Source organism: Erythrolamprus reginae, chromosome 3 (assembly GCF_031021105.1).
Source record: "Erythrolamprus reginae isolate rEryReg1 chromosome 3, rEryReg1.hap1, whole genome shotgun sequence".
Lineage (NCBI taxonomy): Eukaryota > Metazoa > Chordata > Lepidosauria > Squamata > Dipsadidae > Erythrolamprus > Erythrolamprus reginae.
In genome coordinates this window covers 195,731,234-195,748,494 of record NC_091952.1, presented here as the reverse complement: position 1 = coordinate 195,748,494, position 17,261 = coordinate 195,731,234, and the positions used below count along the sequence as shown (strand labels likewise).

The 17,261-nt window shown below is 38.5% G+C and overlaps 1 protein-coding gene across 1 annotated transcript in view; it reads left to right on the top strand.

Moving 5' to 3' along the window:
• The window catches only part of LDLRAD4 (low density lipoprotein receptor class A domain containing 4), a 336,510-nt gene that overhangs the window by 167,268 nt on the left and 151,981 nt on the right, over nt 1-17,261 (top strand). Inside the window, exon 4 of the mRNA XM_070747472.1 lies at nt 15,794-15,934. Coding sequence (XP_070603573.1) covers nt 15,794-15,934 — 141 coding nt within the window. The remainder of the gene's footprint in view (nt 1-15,793; nt 15,935-17,261) is intronic.

Sequence of the window (17,261 nt, the reverse complement as noted above, 5' to 3'; positions counted from 1 at the left end):
ACTGCGTGATGTAGCGGCGAATTATGTTTGCCGATCCCAGTAAAGTGGCCTTTTGCAATTGACAGATGGAGATTTTGTCAATTCCAATGGTTTTCAAATGTCCGCTGAGATCCTTTGGCACTGCGCCCAGCATGCCAAGTACCACTGAGACCACTTTCACTGGCTTATGCCAGAGTTGTTGCAGCTTGATTTTTAGATCTTTGTATTTCACTAATTTCTCTAGCTGCTTCTCCTCAATTATGCTGTCTCCTGGGATTGCTATGTTGATGATCCATGCTTTCTTTTTCTCCACAATCAGGATGTCTGATGTGTTATGCTTCAGAATTCGGTCAGTCTGAAGTCGGAAATCCCACAGTAGTTTTGCTTGCTCATTTTCGACCACTTTTTTGGGCTTATGATCCCACCAGTTCTTTGTCACTGGTAGATGGTAGTTCTGGCACAAGTTCCAGTGGATCATCTGTGCCACAGCATCATGTCTATGCTTGTAGTCAGTCTGTGTGATCTTTTTGCAGCAGCTGAGTATGTGATTGATTGTTTCATCTGTTTCTTTACAGAGTCTGCACTTTGGATCGTCTGTTGATTTTTCAATTCTGACTTTGACAGCATTTGTTCTAATGGCCTGTTCTTGTGCCGCCAGAATTAGTCCTTCTGTCTCCTTTTTGAGTGTTCCACTTGTAAGCCATGACCAGGTCTTTTCTTTATCCACTTTGTCTTCAATCTTCTCCAAGAACTGGCCATGCAATGCTTTGTTCCACCAACTGTCCATACGACATTGAGTTACAGTTTTTCTGTACTGGTCCTTAGTTTGCTTCACCTTGAGAAACTTCCTATTGTTGACCTCCATCAACGCTGACTCTTTGCTCTCCTTCACATAGTCAGCTAATGCATGCTTCTTCTTCTTCTTCTTCTTCTTCTTCTTCTTATTATTATTATTATTATTATTCACCCGCCCTCTGGAGGCCCTTTGGAGGCCAGAAACGGCCTGTTTCCCAACTTCTGGTGGGCCCAATAGGCTAATGTTTTACTCTTCCCAGGCTCCAAAGGCTTCCCTGGAGCTGGCAGAGGGTAAAAACACTCATCCGCAGTCCCTTGGAGGCTCTCTGGAAGCCAAAACTGCCCCCCCCGTGCTTCTGTGAGCCAAAAATCAGCTGGCCCGCACACATGTACACATTGGAGCTGAGCTAGGGCAACAGCTTGGGTGCCAGCAGGTATATGGCTCCACGTGCCAGCTGTGGCACCCATGCCATAGGTTCGCCATCAGTACCTTATGACAAAGAGACGGAGAGCCAGTGCTTTGGCTTAAATTGAACTTATTTATTTATTTATTTATTTATTGATTGATTGATTGATTGATTGATTGATTGATTGGATTTGTATGCCGCCCCTCTCCGGTTCCCTCAAACAGAAACTGGGATACATGAAATATGCTTGACTCATCTCCCCCTCCCACGCAGTGTTTGAAAAATGATAATAAATTAAATTTTTAATTCTGCTTGCTTGCTTCTACGTATGTCATCAAATCATTTTTGAACCTAGAGACCACATAGATTTTCTCCATGATGAATATTTTATACTTTCTGTCCATGTATTTCTTTTGGTAAAAATTCAGGAGTTGTTTACCATTGCCTTTTCCTGCACAGTATGAATTTATGTCTTTGCCATTGTCACCAAAGTGATCATCTGCCTCTGGCATCTTCCTGTATCAGTGCTGCCCAGAAGAGATACCTGCTTGCTTTATCTAAGCAGCTGGGATGATCTTCACACTTGAAGTGACCTGCTGGGAATATATGTCCTTGGCTTAAATTCCCAACATTTTTACTCATCCCTCCCAGAACATTTCACTACCACAGTGAGGCAACATAGCAGGACTTGGGAGGGTTTAGTTCTGACCACATTATAAACAATGACTTGTTGTTCAATCGTTATTATCTTCTTCTGTAAGAAATGCTGTTGACATCATTTGTAAGCAATTCATACTGAAAAATGTGTGATAAAATTTAAAGCTATGAAATAACTCCATTCTAATTTTGTGATCGGGTTCATGCATTATGATAATCCAAGATGTAATTTGTTTGTGTTTTAAGTTAATGCAGGGTGAAAGTACAGCTATTGTGATTTATTAAAAATGTATTTGTTTGTTTCTTTATTCAATTTCAATCTTTGACAGAGACTCTGGGCAGTTTTTCTTACAGTTAAGAAAGAACATTACAATTTAAAAAAAATAAAAAAAATAAAAGTTGTAAAACAAGTAGAAGAATCAATAAAATATTAAAACATTTAGAAAAATTAATCTAGTATCTATAAATCATACAGGTAATTTTTTTTTTATGCTGGCATCATTGTTTGGTTTTGATTCAAAAAAATGTCTGCATTGTCTGGATATTATTTCATAAACTATGAAGCAAATTGGATTTTTTACATCCAGAAATTAAATTTTCTTCATTTTATAAATTGTGGGAGGATCCATATGGCTTTTCCCTAGTATGTTACCGCATCACTATTTTTGAACAAGAATCCAAATACAACCTACAGAATATTTTATAAAGTTTCTAGCTGGTCCTGTCAATTATTTGACAGTGAAAAAATTTGTTTTGCTTTTATTCCAAAGGAATTGTAGGGCTGTGAATCTATTTATAAATAGACCATGCTCTGTTTTTCTGGTCTGTTAAATTTCAGAATCATAAGTTTCTTCCTCAAGGTTGATTTTCTAACAAGTTCTCACTTGATAGACAAAATAACAAGGTGTCTTTTGCTTCCTATCCCTTTAACCCCCTTTCATATTTATCTGCTTCATTAGCATTTATAGAGCTAGACATAGCAGCCTAATATGCAAGAAACCTAGAATTTACTCACTTATATTTGGGCCTATAAATTGCCACTCAAGCACCTGCCGTTCTTGGGATCAATATACCTCATTTTGTTTATTTCTTTCAGCATTATTCTTCTATCCAATATGTATATCAGTGTTTCCCAACCTTAGCAACTTGAAGATATTTGGACTTCAACTCCCAGAATTCCCCAGCCAGCATTTGCTGGCTGGGGAATTCTGGGAATTGAAGTCCAATTGTCTTCAAGTTACCAAGGTTGGGAAACACTGATGTATATGCATCTAGAAAGTTTGGGTGGGTTGGACCACTAGTAATATTAGTATGTCTAGCTTCTAAATTCATAAAAAAGGGGGGGGATATGTATTTATTAAACTCATCCTATTGTTCAGCAACTCTGGGCATCATACAACAATAGAAAGCAATTATAATGTTAAAAGCATTAAAAACATTAGGAGTTAAAATTTAAAACACTAAAAGTGAACAAAAACTAGATTAATAATTGACCAATAGATAAATGAGGAACCAATATATTAACAGGGTGGAAGTGGGATCTACAGTAATCTACTAACCACCTCCAGAACGGAATGCCCACTTGAGGACCCAAAATCAGTATGCAGAGCTAAATTTACAGGTTCTTTGTAAGGCCAAGAAGGTGGAGGCAGATCTTAGGTGAAGAGTAGCAATGTTCTAGAGCAGGGGTCCCCAACCGCCGGTCCGCGGACCAGTACCGGTCCGCGGGACATGTTGCACCGGTCCGCGGAGTCAGTTGCTGCTGTGGAGCCGGCAAGTGCCAAGCTGTTTCCTATCTCTTTCCCCTCCCGTTCACTCGGGGCCACCGTTTGACTTGGGCCGAGAAAACTTTTGCTTGCTTGCTTCCTTCCTTTCCTGTCTTTTTCCCTTTGTCGAAAGTGGTCTATTTCCTCCTCACGAAGCCCTCTCTCTGCCTGCAGCTCAGACGGAAAGACTTTGGCATTGTGCTGCTCTTTTTTTGCTAGGCTCCCCCACCCTATTCCTGGGGTCAAAGCCAGGGGTGTGCGTGTAACCATGAAGCCCCCCCCACCAGTTCTGGTAATTTTCTTTTGGAAGGATTCCTTGCTGCAAGAAAAGTACCAGACCTGGCAGTGGTGGGCGCTCCAAGCAGGCAGCAATCACAAAGAAAGGTGACTGTGTCCATGGAGGCACCTCCCCCCCTCTGGGATTCCTTGCTGCAATCCCAGCCGGAGTGGGCGCTAGGGGGGGGATTCCTTTGAAACTGCCGAAAGGAAGGAAGGAACCAAGCAAAAGTTTTCTCCCTCAGGTGGACCGCCTCGGCCCGAGGCAAAGGGGGGTCCCGAGTGAACAGGAGGGGAAAGAGAAAGGAAACCGCCCCCTCCTACCCTTCCTCCCTCTGTCACCTCGGCTCCCCTGCAAAATTAAAAAGGGGGGGAGGAAAGAGAGGCAATGGAACGATAAGCTACACCCCCATGCTTAATCCTGCCCCAAACCATACCCCTTTCTGCCCCCACCGGGCCATAGAAAAATTGTCTTGCTGAAACTGGTCCCTGGTGGAAAAAAGGTTGGGGACCACTGTTCTAGAGCACAGGAGCCACAGTAGAAAAGGCTCTTCTGGATCCATCAGCTAAAATTCCTTGGCCAATGGAGTCCATAGCATGTGTATGTGTGTTTCATTTATCTATCTATCTATCTATCTATCTATCTATCTATCTATCTATCTATCTATCTATCTATCTATCTATCTATCTATCTATCTATCTATAGAGAGATGTTTTCGTAGATTTTCACCGGTACAGTTATGATGGTCTTGGTATATTCGGGTTTCTTCTTGTGTAGGATTTAGAAATTTCTGGCGACGTTTCAACAAGGTCCCACTCGTCATCTTCAGGCTGGTGCTTCTGTCCTTGTTCTAGGGCGAACACAGCGAGACCTGAGCTGCCTTCCTTCTATAAATACTGGTGGCTGGGTGTGGTTTGATGGCTCAGCAATTGCCTGCTGTGTAGAAACTTCCTGGTGAGTCAGTGGGGTAACACCTGGGGTCGTTGATTTAACTGAGATATGCTGATTAGTTAATGATTTTGGATTAGGGGTGATATCCTGAGTAGTTGGAGCTTGTAGGCTACTTGGTTGTTTTGCAATGTGTGTTCTGAGTCTGGTTTCAGTTTCTATGGCTGGGATACGTTTGTTGATGAGGGCTGGTTTCCAGATGTCTGGTAGGCGGGAGGTATCATCCCGCTTGTTCATATTTTGGGGATGTTTTTCTATCTATCTATCTATCTATCTATCATCTATCTATCTATCTATCTATCTATCTATCTATCTATCTATCTATATATATATATATATATATATATATATATATATATCTCAAGATAGATAGATAGATAGATAGATAGATAGATAGATAGATGATAGGTAGGTAGGTAGGTAAGTAATATATATATAGGTAGGTAATGTAGGTAGGTAGGTAATATATATACACACACATTATGACTTTGCATTTATCTAAATATTTTAAGATAAACTTTTTTATTTTTGAAAACAGCTGCTTATATATTATACAGTGCTTTGCTTTTTCATAAAGAAAAACTCATTAAGAAATGCTGAGACAAAATATGCATGTTTTCTGAGAAGAGGTTATGGTGCCATTTTTAGCCTAAACGTCTGGTTTGATTGTACTGCAATTTAATAACAAATGAGACATCTAATCCCAATTGAATAAGGTAGCCTAATAATATAATCCGGACCTAGCCAGCACTTCCAATGAAAGGTGGCAACCAGCTTTGTAGCAGAGTGGATAAAAATTGTGTCTTGCTTCTATCAGGGATACTGAAATTTGAAACCAGAACATTCTTCTTTTTTGAGATTTAATCTGCTAAGAATTAAGGCTGATTTAGAGTTGTCTGCAAATACTCATGAACATGGAGGTGTACCTACACTTCAAAGGGGTTGATGGGTAAATGGAGGTTGCAGATGGCTGCACACAGTCAGATGCACACACCTCCCAAATCCCAACTGTGCATTGTGTGGAGGTGTACATCATGCATGCTGATTGGTTGATCTGATTCTTACAACACCAGGAGCATTTGAGCAATAATGTTTAAATTTGGTAACATATAAAAGGAGCAGCTGTGCAACTGTTTCTGAACAACAGTGGGCTGTTCTGTGCTGTACAGCAGAAGGCCTTTCCACAGCCCATTGTGCTCTAAGTAATTATGATTGGTTCTTGGGGTGGGGTATTGCAGGCAGTGGTACTGGTGCAGAAAGAGAGGTATGATTTCAATCATTTAATATACAGGTTACTTAACAAGCTTGAGAAACATTTATCTATCTATCTATCTATCTATCTATCTATCTATCTATCTATCTATCTATCTATCTATCTATCTATCTATCTATCTATCTATCTATCTATCTATGCTACCCCTCTCCGTAGACTCGGGGCAGCTCACAACACAATAAAACAGTTCATGACAAATCTAATAATTTACAATTTAAAATATTTTTAAAAACCCATTATTAAGCAGACATACATACAAACATACCATACATAAATTGTATAGGCCCGGGGGAGATATCTCAGTCCCCCCATGCCTGACGACAAAGGTGGGTTTTGAGGAGTTTACGAAAGGCAAGGAGGGTAGGGGCAGTTCTAATCTCTGGGGGGAGCTGGTTCCAGAGAGTCGGGGCCGCCACAGAGAAGGCTCTTCCCCTGGGGCCCACCAACTGACATTGTTTAGTTGACGGGACCCGGAGAAGGCCCACTCTGTGGGACCTAATTGGTCGCTGGGATTCGTGCAGCAGAAGGCGGTCTCGGAGATATTCTGGTCCGATGCCATGAAGGGCTTTAGAGGTCATAACCAACACTTTGAATTGTGACCGGAAATTGATCGGCAACCAATGCAGACTGCGGAGTGTTGGTGTAACATGGGTATACCTGGGGAAGCCCATGACTGCTCTCGCAGCTGCATTCTGCACGTTCTGAAGTTTCCGAACACTTTTCAAAGGTCTTTATTAATGAGCAGTTATTTAAGAAAATGGATTAGAGAATTTTACATTTATGATAACCACCTACAGCATCCATAAACTAATTTCCTTCACCAATTAGATGAATTCTACTTACCACTATGTGCATATATATAAAATGTGAGAATTACATGGTAATGGTATGCAGTAGATAACACACTGTACTGCAACAGTTAGAATGCAGTAGGCTGACTCTGCCCACTGCCAGGAGTTCAATCCTGACTAGCTCAAGATTGACTCAACCTCTCCTCCTTCACTAAAATGAGGAACCAGATTGTTGGGGATAATTCAATTCAATTCAATTTATTAGATTTGTATGCCGCCCCTCTCCGAAGACTCTGTAAATTGACTCTGACTCTGTAAACTGCTTAGAGCAATGGTTCCCAACCTTTTTTTGGCCATGCCCCACCCAAGCATCTCTAAAATCCTGATGTCCCCTCCGTGACATATCATTCTTACTATTAAAAAGTGAACTCTACACATGCAGAGGAAGACTAAAAGGCCATTAACTTGGTTTAAACAAGGCCCCAATTGCCCCCATTAAAAATCAATTTGCTCCCTTGTGGGGCGTGGGTCCCATGTTGGGAACCATTGGCTTAGAGAGTGCTGTAAAGCACAATGAAGTGGCATATGAGTCTAAGTGCAATTGCTAAAACAATCGAAACTCCAAGAAATGAGTTGGAATAATTATGATCCCTATTCAAAGTATCTCTCTTTGATTGTGATATAGTCATCATGATTAGATTGTTTTGTAGTGGCTGGATAGCACCATTATCCAACCACCAAAGAATTAAATCAAAAATTATTATGAGGTTCCCCTTTGAGTTTTCTTAAGTTTAGAACTTAACTGACAAAAGGAGAGAAAAAATTCTAGATGTTTCCCTTCTAATATCAGGCTCATGCAGTGTTTTGCGTACAAACTGCTACAATTGTTTTGGGTAAAGTAGATGGTATATTTCATCGTCTGGAAAATGCAAGAGTTTTCCTGCTACCATGATTGATGTGGTCAGACCTTGTGATTATAATTTCACTAAGATCAATGTGAAGATGGAGTTGGTCTCTGAACCAGTTGTAGCAACTATGCTACTGGTTTGGACCAATTTGAGCGAGCCGGTGGCAGAAATTTGGTCCCATTCGCCGAAGAAGTAGTGATGGCCAGCTTGCCATGCCCCCGAACTAACCCCTGATCATCGCTGCTTGAAGTTGGCTGGCAACGAACCTCTGTGCATGTGTAAATGTTTCTGCGAATGCGCAGAGGGTCAGTATCCATATGTAACGTGCACACTTCCAAATCGGTAGGGAAGATAAGAGAAATTCACTACTGCATCTATGTATATAAAATTACAAATGTAATCAGTGCTTTTACAAGGGAGCACACATAGAACAATGGACAAAAAAGTATTGAATTATGTTACATAAACTATACTGAATGAACTGATGTATAAACGCAGAACGAATGAATACAAAAATATTATTCGAACCCATAACTGATATAATTTCTTTTCTTTTCTCGCCTACATATGAAAAGTTCTGCAAAAAGAGAGGAAGCCTTTAAAAGAAATCACTAAACATTTAGCCTCAATGTTTTCTATCATCTGGGTTAGAGATTGTTCTGTAACTGACCACTGAGGATTATAATTATGGCTTGAAACTGAAGAAGGAAACAAAATAGCTTTGGAAAGTTATTTATAAACTACAGTCCTGCTGGCTTATCTTTAAAAATGGAATCACCCAATTCTTCCCCCACCTTCTCCTGTCTAGACTAGCTGCGTAATAACTCAATTTATGAAGAACTCTCTGATGTGTCATCATGTTCAATTGCTAGTTAACTTTAGCTTCCTTGTCAGTGTAATTCAAGGTCACTGGCTCCTGACAACATTGTTAGCATACCAGGTGATAGGATTGTTTCTATATCCTCAGGTATAATATATCTGGACATGCTAGTTTCAGTTGTTAATCTGGGTCTACATGCTGGCCTTTTTATATTTTAACCTTATTTTTCTTCTGATTTATGACCGTACATGTTCTTTAAAAAATACATAACACCTTCCTCTCTGTTATGGTCCCCATCCTGACTGGAGTCTCACAGCTGCAATTTATATTGCTGGAAGTAATCCATTTGGTGTGCAGGACAAAAAAGAAAACGATAATATATTTTCAGGACATTTACAGGTGCTCAGCCATTCAAATGTATCTAAAAAAAACCCTTCATTTAAAACCATTGTGGATAATAAGGCATGTATTAAAAAAAGGAAGAGGCAAATTTAACTGAGAAGAATTGCTTTGAATAAATTATTTCTCAGAGACTGCTTTAAGGAGAAGCATTATTGCCTTCTGCCAAATTGGAATATATTTGCTCAAATAACAATTCCCAATGGATTTTTTAAAAATGCGTGCAAAAGAAAAATATTATATTGTATACAAAAGACACCATTTAGCTTAATTTTGATATAAATTGCTGAAACATGGCACACAAAGCAAATTTTTTATTCATTCCCAAAGTCAGTACATATCCAGAATGACTTTTTTTATAATGTTGAATAATTGTCTTCTTTAAAGACAGTATGTTGATAATTCAGTATATAATGATAGAATCCACATTTGGATATTCAGTTTAATATCATGTTTATATCCTTAAGGAACAATGATGATAGTAAGCCAATATTTATTAAGAATTGGAGTATTAATTGAAAAAGTCATATTGTATGACAAGTCTTTTCCATATTCTACTTCCCACATAGTGATTCTTCTAACCGATCCCTGTGAATCTCATCTGTGGAATTTAAAAACATGAAAAAGTCAGTTTATAATAAAAATGAAATTGTGAAAATGAATTCTGAAATATATAACCAATAATTCTGCTGAAGAAGTAGACTTTCTTAAGTCTACATAGATATGTCCCTATATTTCAACCTGGAAATATGGAGTAACTTTCTGATGGTGAGAGTGATCAACCAGTGGAACAGCTTGCCTGCGGAGGTTGTGAGAGCTCCAACAATTGAGACTTTCTAAGGGGGACTGGACTGCCACATGTCTGAAGTGGTGTAGGGACTCCTGCTTGGGCAGGGGGTTGGACTGGATGACCTAAAAGGCCCCTTCCAACTATAATAATAATTAAATAAATATATTTTTTTCTTTGGTAACATTTTGGAAGTAGTTTGCCATTCATAATTTCTGAGATTTTTCTTTTAATGTCTCAATCTAGCCTACATCTGCAAGGTATCCTGGGTTTTCCCCCCCTATCCCTCTACTGATCAGATTCCGTCATGCTTAGCTTTTTTAAGATCAGAAGCACTGATGAAGTGCTATCAGCTTCTATGGTTAAATTATTGTCAAGGCATATTGCCTAATGTAGAGTTAGATTTAAAGAAGTGTCTGTAGAATAAAATATTTTCTCAATTACTTTCAAAATACTTATTCAGATAGATAAATCTAGAACTGAATACAGTCAAAACCATAGAAATGGTGGTAGAAACCCTTCCACCCTTCCACCTCTCACAATACTAGACAACACAGTATCAACAGTAGAGACCTTCAAATTTCTAGGCTCTATCATATCTCAAGACCTAAAATGGTCACCTAACATCAAAAACATCATCAAAAAAGCACAACAAAGAATGTTCTTTCTGCGCCAGCTCAGGAAGCTCAAACTGCCCAAGGAGCTGCTGATACAGTTCTACAGAGGAATCATTGAGTCTGTCATCTGCACCTCTATAACTGTCTGGTTTGGTGCTGCAACCCAACAGGACCGACACAGACTTCAGAGGATAATCAGAACTGCAGAAAAAACAATTGCTGCCAACCTGCCTTCCATTGAGGACCTGTATACTGCACGAGTCAAAAAGAGGACAGGGATAATATTTACTGATCCCTTGCATCCTGGACACAAACTGTTTCAACTCCTACCCTCAAAACGTCGTTACAGAGCACTGCACACCAAGACAACTAGACACAAGAACAGTTTTTCCCGAACGCCATCACTCTACTAAACAAATAATTCCTTCAACACTGTCAGACTTTTTACTAAATCTGCACTTCTATTTCGACTAGTTTTTCTCATCATTCCTATCATTCTTTCCCTCCCACTTAGGACTGTATGACTGTAACTTGTTGGTTGTATCCTTAGATTTTTATTAATATTGATTGTTTCTTCATTGTTTATTTGATCCCTATGACAATCATTAAGTGTTGTACCACGTGATTCTTGACAAATGTATCTTTTTCTTTTTATGTACGCTAAGAGCATATGCACCAAGACAAATTCCTTGTGTGTCCAATCACACTTGGTCAATAAAATTCTATTCTATTCTATTCTAAAAATGGCAGATTTTTAGATTTTTTAAAAAATTGGTTATTCTTTTGTTTTTATAGCATTTTTTTAACATTAGCATGTAGCATTAGCTTTAGTTTAGCATTAGCATTCATTTTCATACCATTTTAAACATTTTATAACATTAGAGGGGGGAAACCACCATTTAATTATTCAGCCACTACCTCTAGAAAAATGTTTAACAGGGAAAGCTAAGCCTTCTAGAACAGTGTGTAGCCATATGTTTTCTGTTGAACTCAAATGCCCAAAGAGACAGCTTGAGAGGAGAAAGAACGAATTGTGGCCTTTCCTGGATTCTTGGACTAGATGGGGAACTTTTTTAATGCATGGGGAAAACAGTATTCAACTACAACATTATTTTACTTACAAACTTTCAAGTTGCGAGCTCTTGTCAGTATGAACAAACTTGTCTGCAACTTCAGCTAAAGGGTTCTGGAAATCAGGAGAAGGTGACAAAGGGTTAGAATTGACTTTCTCTTGCATATTTGTTATGCTTGTTTGGATTTGTGAACAAACTGGACTTACGAACTACCTCTCAGTATCTAATCTAACCTGTTTGTAAATAGTGTACTGTTTGTACTGTGATTCTCCAGTTTATTGCCATCTGGATTGCTTAAAAGCGGGGCACATTCATAGCCCTGGATTATTGCAGATTACATATAAAAACTAAAACATTTTATAGTTAAAAAAAAAGATTAGTAGAGCCACTAATGATTATATCTTTCAAAGTAGGGTATGTTTCAGATATAGGACCAGACATGGCTTATGCTAGATCAGTTCAAATATAGTATACATTATTTTGTTTGTTTGTTTGTTTGTTTATATTTGTTTGTTTATTTGTTTGTTTGATTTATATGCCTCTTTATTTTCCTTTGATTTATTTTCCTCTCCAAGGACTCAGGACATCTTACAGCATATAAAAAGAAAAACACAAATATCCTAAATCCAATTAATTTAGACTAATTAATCTAAACCCCCCAGTAACATTAAAAGTCAATCATTCCCATTCAAACAAAAGACATACATTTCATTCATTGGCCAGGGGGCTAGAGTCTAATGACCCCAAGCTTGGTGGCAAGACTCTTGCGGAAGGCGAGGAGGGTGGGGAAAGTGCAAATCTCTGGAGGGAGCTGATTCCAGAGGGCCGGAGCCCCCACAGAGTGCACGGAGCCCACGCCCATGTTTTGGTGAGGATTTTTTGCTTCCATGCATGCCAAAACACAGGGACACCTGCGGCTCCGTGCACGATTTTGCTACCTCCACAGGTGGAGAAGCAAAATCGCCCTGGCCCCGTAAGCACTTATGAGCCGCGGCGGTGAGCGCAATTTAGCGTTTCGGCTCATAGCCCACTGCTGGATTGGATGCTTGATTTCCTTCTTGATAGGCCCCAATTTATACAAGTTGGAAGTAAAGTTTCCAACTCCATGTTCTTGAGTACAGTTTCCCTAGTCTTGAGTTGGCTACTGTTCGCCTTGATGATCCACAACTTCTGTGCCAAATCTGTTCTGAATCATATTGTGAAGTATGTGGATGACAAGGCAGTGTTAGATCTTATCCGGGATGACAAGGAAGATGCTTATAAGGAAGAGGTGAATGCTCTGGAGGACTGGTGCAATAAAAGTAACCTGGTTCTAAACATTAATAAAATAAAGGAGACCATTGTAGATTTTAGAAAAAGACAGCACAATCCTTCTCTATTCAGTATTAAGGATGCAGCTCTAGAGGTTGGTCAACAGCATTAAGTATCTGGGGATGTATATAACTAACAATCTGAATTGGTCTCTCTACATATGAACCTTAGTGTGCAAAACAGTGTGCATTTCCTGTGTTAGATAAGGAGAGCACATCTTTCTCCTTTTGTCCTGGCTACTTTTTAAAGAAACAGGATTGAGAATGTTTTAACAAAATGCATCATTGTTTGATTTTCTGGTGCAATGTCTCAGATAGAAAGTCCATATAGAGAATGGTAAGGACAGCTGAGATTATAGGAAGCTTGCTTCCTGTTATTCAGGATACTGCTTATAAGCATTATGTGTTTAGAGCTCAATGCATTGTTAGAGATCCCACACACCCACTGTTTCTGTTGCTCCCCTCTGAGAGGAGGTTTCAAAGTACAGTATTTCTAGCTGGGCTACCAGATTCTGCACCAGCTTTGCTCCCTATGTGATCTGCCTGGTAAATACTCAAGATTTGCTTTTCTTGCCATGTACATCTGAGCTAGATTCTGTTGTTTCTCTGTGTCAAATAATATATGTGGGTATGTGGTTATATTGTATGTTATGTTGTTATGCTATTTTATTTATTTTGTCATGTGTATGTAGGGTGTGTTGGACATGGTAACCCTTTAAGAGCTTTGTGCAATGAAATTTCATTTTAATGTATGTCAATTAGTGTACAGTTAAAGTCGTTTGGCGGCACCCAGAGGAAGAGCCTTCTCTGTGGCGGCTCCCTCCAGAGATTAGAACTGCCCCCACCCTCCTTGCCTTTCGTAAACTCCTTAAAACCCACCTCTGTCATCAAGCGTGGGGGAACTGAAACATTTCCCCCTGCCTATGTAGTTTTTTTGTGTATGATATGACTGTATGTACGGTTTTTATATATTGGGGTTTCTTGTTTTTTAGACTTTTTAAATGTATTATTGTTATTTTAGATTCTAACTATTACATTTGTCATTGTATATTGTTTTTATCATTGCTGTGAGCCGCCCCGAGTCTACGGAGAGGGGCGGCATACAAATCTAATTAATAATAATAATAATAATAATAATAATAATAATAATATTAAAAAAGTGACAATAGTGTTATTCTAAGATTAAGTCTTCTAATGGTCATTAAGTGAGCCATTCACATGATCATGATTTTGGCTCTCTCAGTTCCTACTCTCACGTGGCCTGCATTTGGCATTGAAGTATTAAAGGGTTATTGAATGAATACTCATTAAGCAAGTAATAAATGTGGACAAGAGATTTAAACAACTCTTGAATGCATTGGGAGAAGCCAACCAACAAGCCAGAAAAATAAGTGGTGATCATGTATGGGTATCACATTGTTGACTGTAAATATCTAATGTATTTGTAATGAATATGGTTATGCTGACATTCTGAATCCTTAGTTTGATGGATCCAAGATGACACCGATGAAGGTTGCCTCAGTGAAATGCTTTCAAATGGTTTCTTTATTTTCTATTATTCTCTGTGATTCTCTGTGGATTTCATACTCAAGAGACCATCTGCTAAGAATTAAGGAACATTTCTTTCAGGAGCAGCTCTCTGTAACCTCATCTCCACCTGTCTTTACATACATGGAGGAGATTCTAACACAAGAGGAAGTTAATTCCCCAGAACTATGGATCACCAAAAGCAAATTTAAATAGATCAAGGCAGTGTTTCCCAACCGTGGCAACTTGAAGATATCTGGACTTCAACTCCCAGAATTTCCCAGCCAGCATTCGCTGGCTGGGGAATTCTGGGAGTTGAAGTCCAAATATCTTCAAATTGCCAAGGTTGGGAAACACTGGACTAAGGAATAAGATAATTTTAAAAAACCTGCTCCCTTCAATCTTTCTTACCAATGAATAAAATACTCCTATTTAGAGAAGATAGAATTGTAGAACTATCGGGGAAAAATGGGATTATGTATATACAGTGTTCCCTCGATTTTCGCTGGGGATGCGTTCCGAGACCACCCGCGAAAGTTGAATTTCCGCGAAGTAGAGATGTGGAAGTAAATGCACTATTTTTGGCTATGAACAGTATCCCAAGCCTTCCCTTAACACTTTAAACCCCTAAACTGCAATTTCTCATTCCCTTAGCAACCATTTAGATTATTACTCACCATGTTTATTTATTAAAGTTTATTTAAAAAAATATTTATTAAAGGTGGATGAAAGTTTGGTGATGACATATGATGTCATCGGGCGGGAAAAACCGTGGTATAGGGGAAAAACCCGCAAAGTATTTTTTAATTAATATTTTTGAAAAACCGTGGTATATCAACCATAGCTGGTCTCAGGACATAATTACAATACACAAATTCTGTGATGAAAGCTTAAGGTATTTACTTATCAACTGCAAACATTTTTATTCTCCATGTGAGTTCACACCATTTCTACTAATTGTGGTGTATATCCTGCCACAAGCCTATGTAAACAAGGCTTTACAAACTCTAGATGTTCACCTCCTCCCGTTTATGACTGTATGACTGCAACTTGTTGCTTTTATCCTTATGATTTATATTAATATTGTTTGTTTTCTGATTGCTTATTTGTGTCCTATGACAATCATTAAGTGTTGTATCTCATGATTCTTGACAAATGTATCTTTCCTTTTATGTACCTTGAGAACATATTCCTTGTGTGTACAATCACACATGACCAATAAAGAATGCTATTCTATTCTATTCTATTTTTGCCTATTAAATTATTATTAAATTAAATTAAATTAAATTAAATTGTAGTTTAATATTCACGGTCAAGGATCAAATTAGAAAAATCCTTTACTGTCATAACTTACATGAGTATTAAATATGTTGTATTACAGGTTACAGATCTAATATACAATGAAACAGAAAATAGATTGTATTAATTTATGCTTTCCTTTTATTGTGTATCTTTTCAGAGTGCAAATTCACCTGCACCAGTGGCAAATGCTTATATCGTGCCTCACTGCTCTGTAATGAACAGAATGATTGTGGGGATAATAGCGATGAAGAGAACTGCTTACTTGTAACTGAACATCCACCTCCAAGCATCTTCAGCTGTGAGTACTTGCCAGTTACACAGTTTGTTGTGAATGTTGTTATATTTCTTTTGTTATTTCTGGTATTGTTGGGGAATACTAGAATCGAAGTAGAAACTGGTCACTCTATGTAATTGTTACAACAGAGAATGAAAAATAGTTGTGATTTATCATTGTCTTTCTTCTCAGTTGCTACGCTTTATTAGTATATCAAATTTTCAGCAAAAAAAGAAGGCAATGGAAATTTAACTGCTTACAACAGGGGCCCCTGGACTGGCACTGGGCCACGGCATGTCAGCCATTGGTCCACAAAAAACAAGCAAAGCTCCATCCTCTGCCAATGGATTTTACTTTAGTGTGAAACCAGACTAGAAATGCTCACTGATGTATTTTCACTCTCTCCGTGTTTCCTGTTTTCTTTTTTAATTCTAGGTTTTAGAGTTACAGTGTTCCCTCGATTTTCGCGGGGGATGCGTTCCGAGACCGCCCGCGAAAATTGAATTTCCGCGAAGTAGAGATGTGGAAGTAAATACACTATTTTTGGCTATGAACAGTATCACAAGCCATCCCTTAACACTTTAAACCCCTAAATTACAATTTCCCATTCCCTTAGCAACCATTTAGATTATTACTCACCATGTTTATTTATTAAAGTTTATTTTAAAAAATATTTATTAAAGGCGGACGAAAATTTGGCGATGACATATGACAACATCGGGTAGGAAAAACCATGGTATAGGGGGAAAAACCGCAAAGTATTTTCTAATTAATATTTTTGAAAAACCGTGGTATAGCCATTTCGCGAAGTTCGAACCCGCAAAAATCAAGGGAACACTGTACACTGGAATCCTTTTAACAAAGAGTTGCAGTTGTCTTATGACCGAAACTGCTTTAGATATGTCTAAAGCATTTAAAGATTTGAACACAGATAGTTCTCAATTCACAATCACCATTGGGACTGGAAAATTTGTTGTGATGGTTATTAATTGAGGGATCATACAATTGCATCTAATTTATTATCCTTTTTTTTGGTCATAATCATTAAACCAATCAAACTGTAGCCATTAAGGAAGACATCACATGATTGCAATTTATGACCTTCCCTGCCAGTTTTCCCTTTGACGTTGCTTACTGGAATCCTGCTTGGAAGGTTGTAAATGATCCTGGAATGTTGTAATGGTTGTAAACATATTCTGGTTGCCAAGTGCCGAAATCTCGATCACACGACTACAGAGACACTACAATGGTCATAAGTGCAAGAATCAGTCATTGCTATTTCATGGCTCTCATAACGTTGAACAATTGATTCAAACAACAGGTATAAATCGAGGATTCGTTGCATCAGATT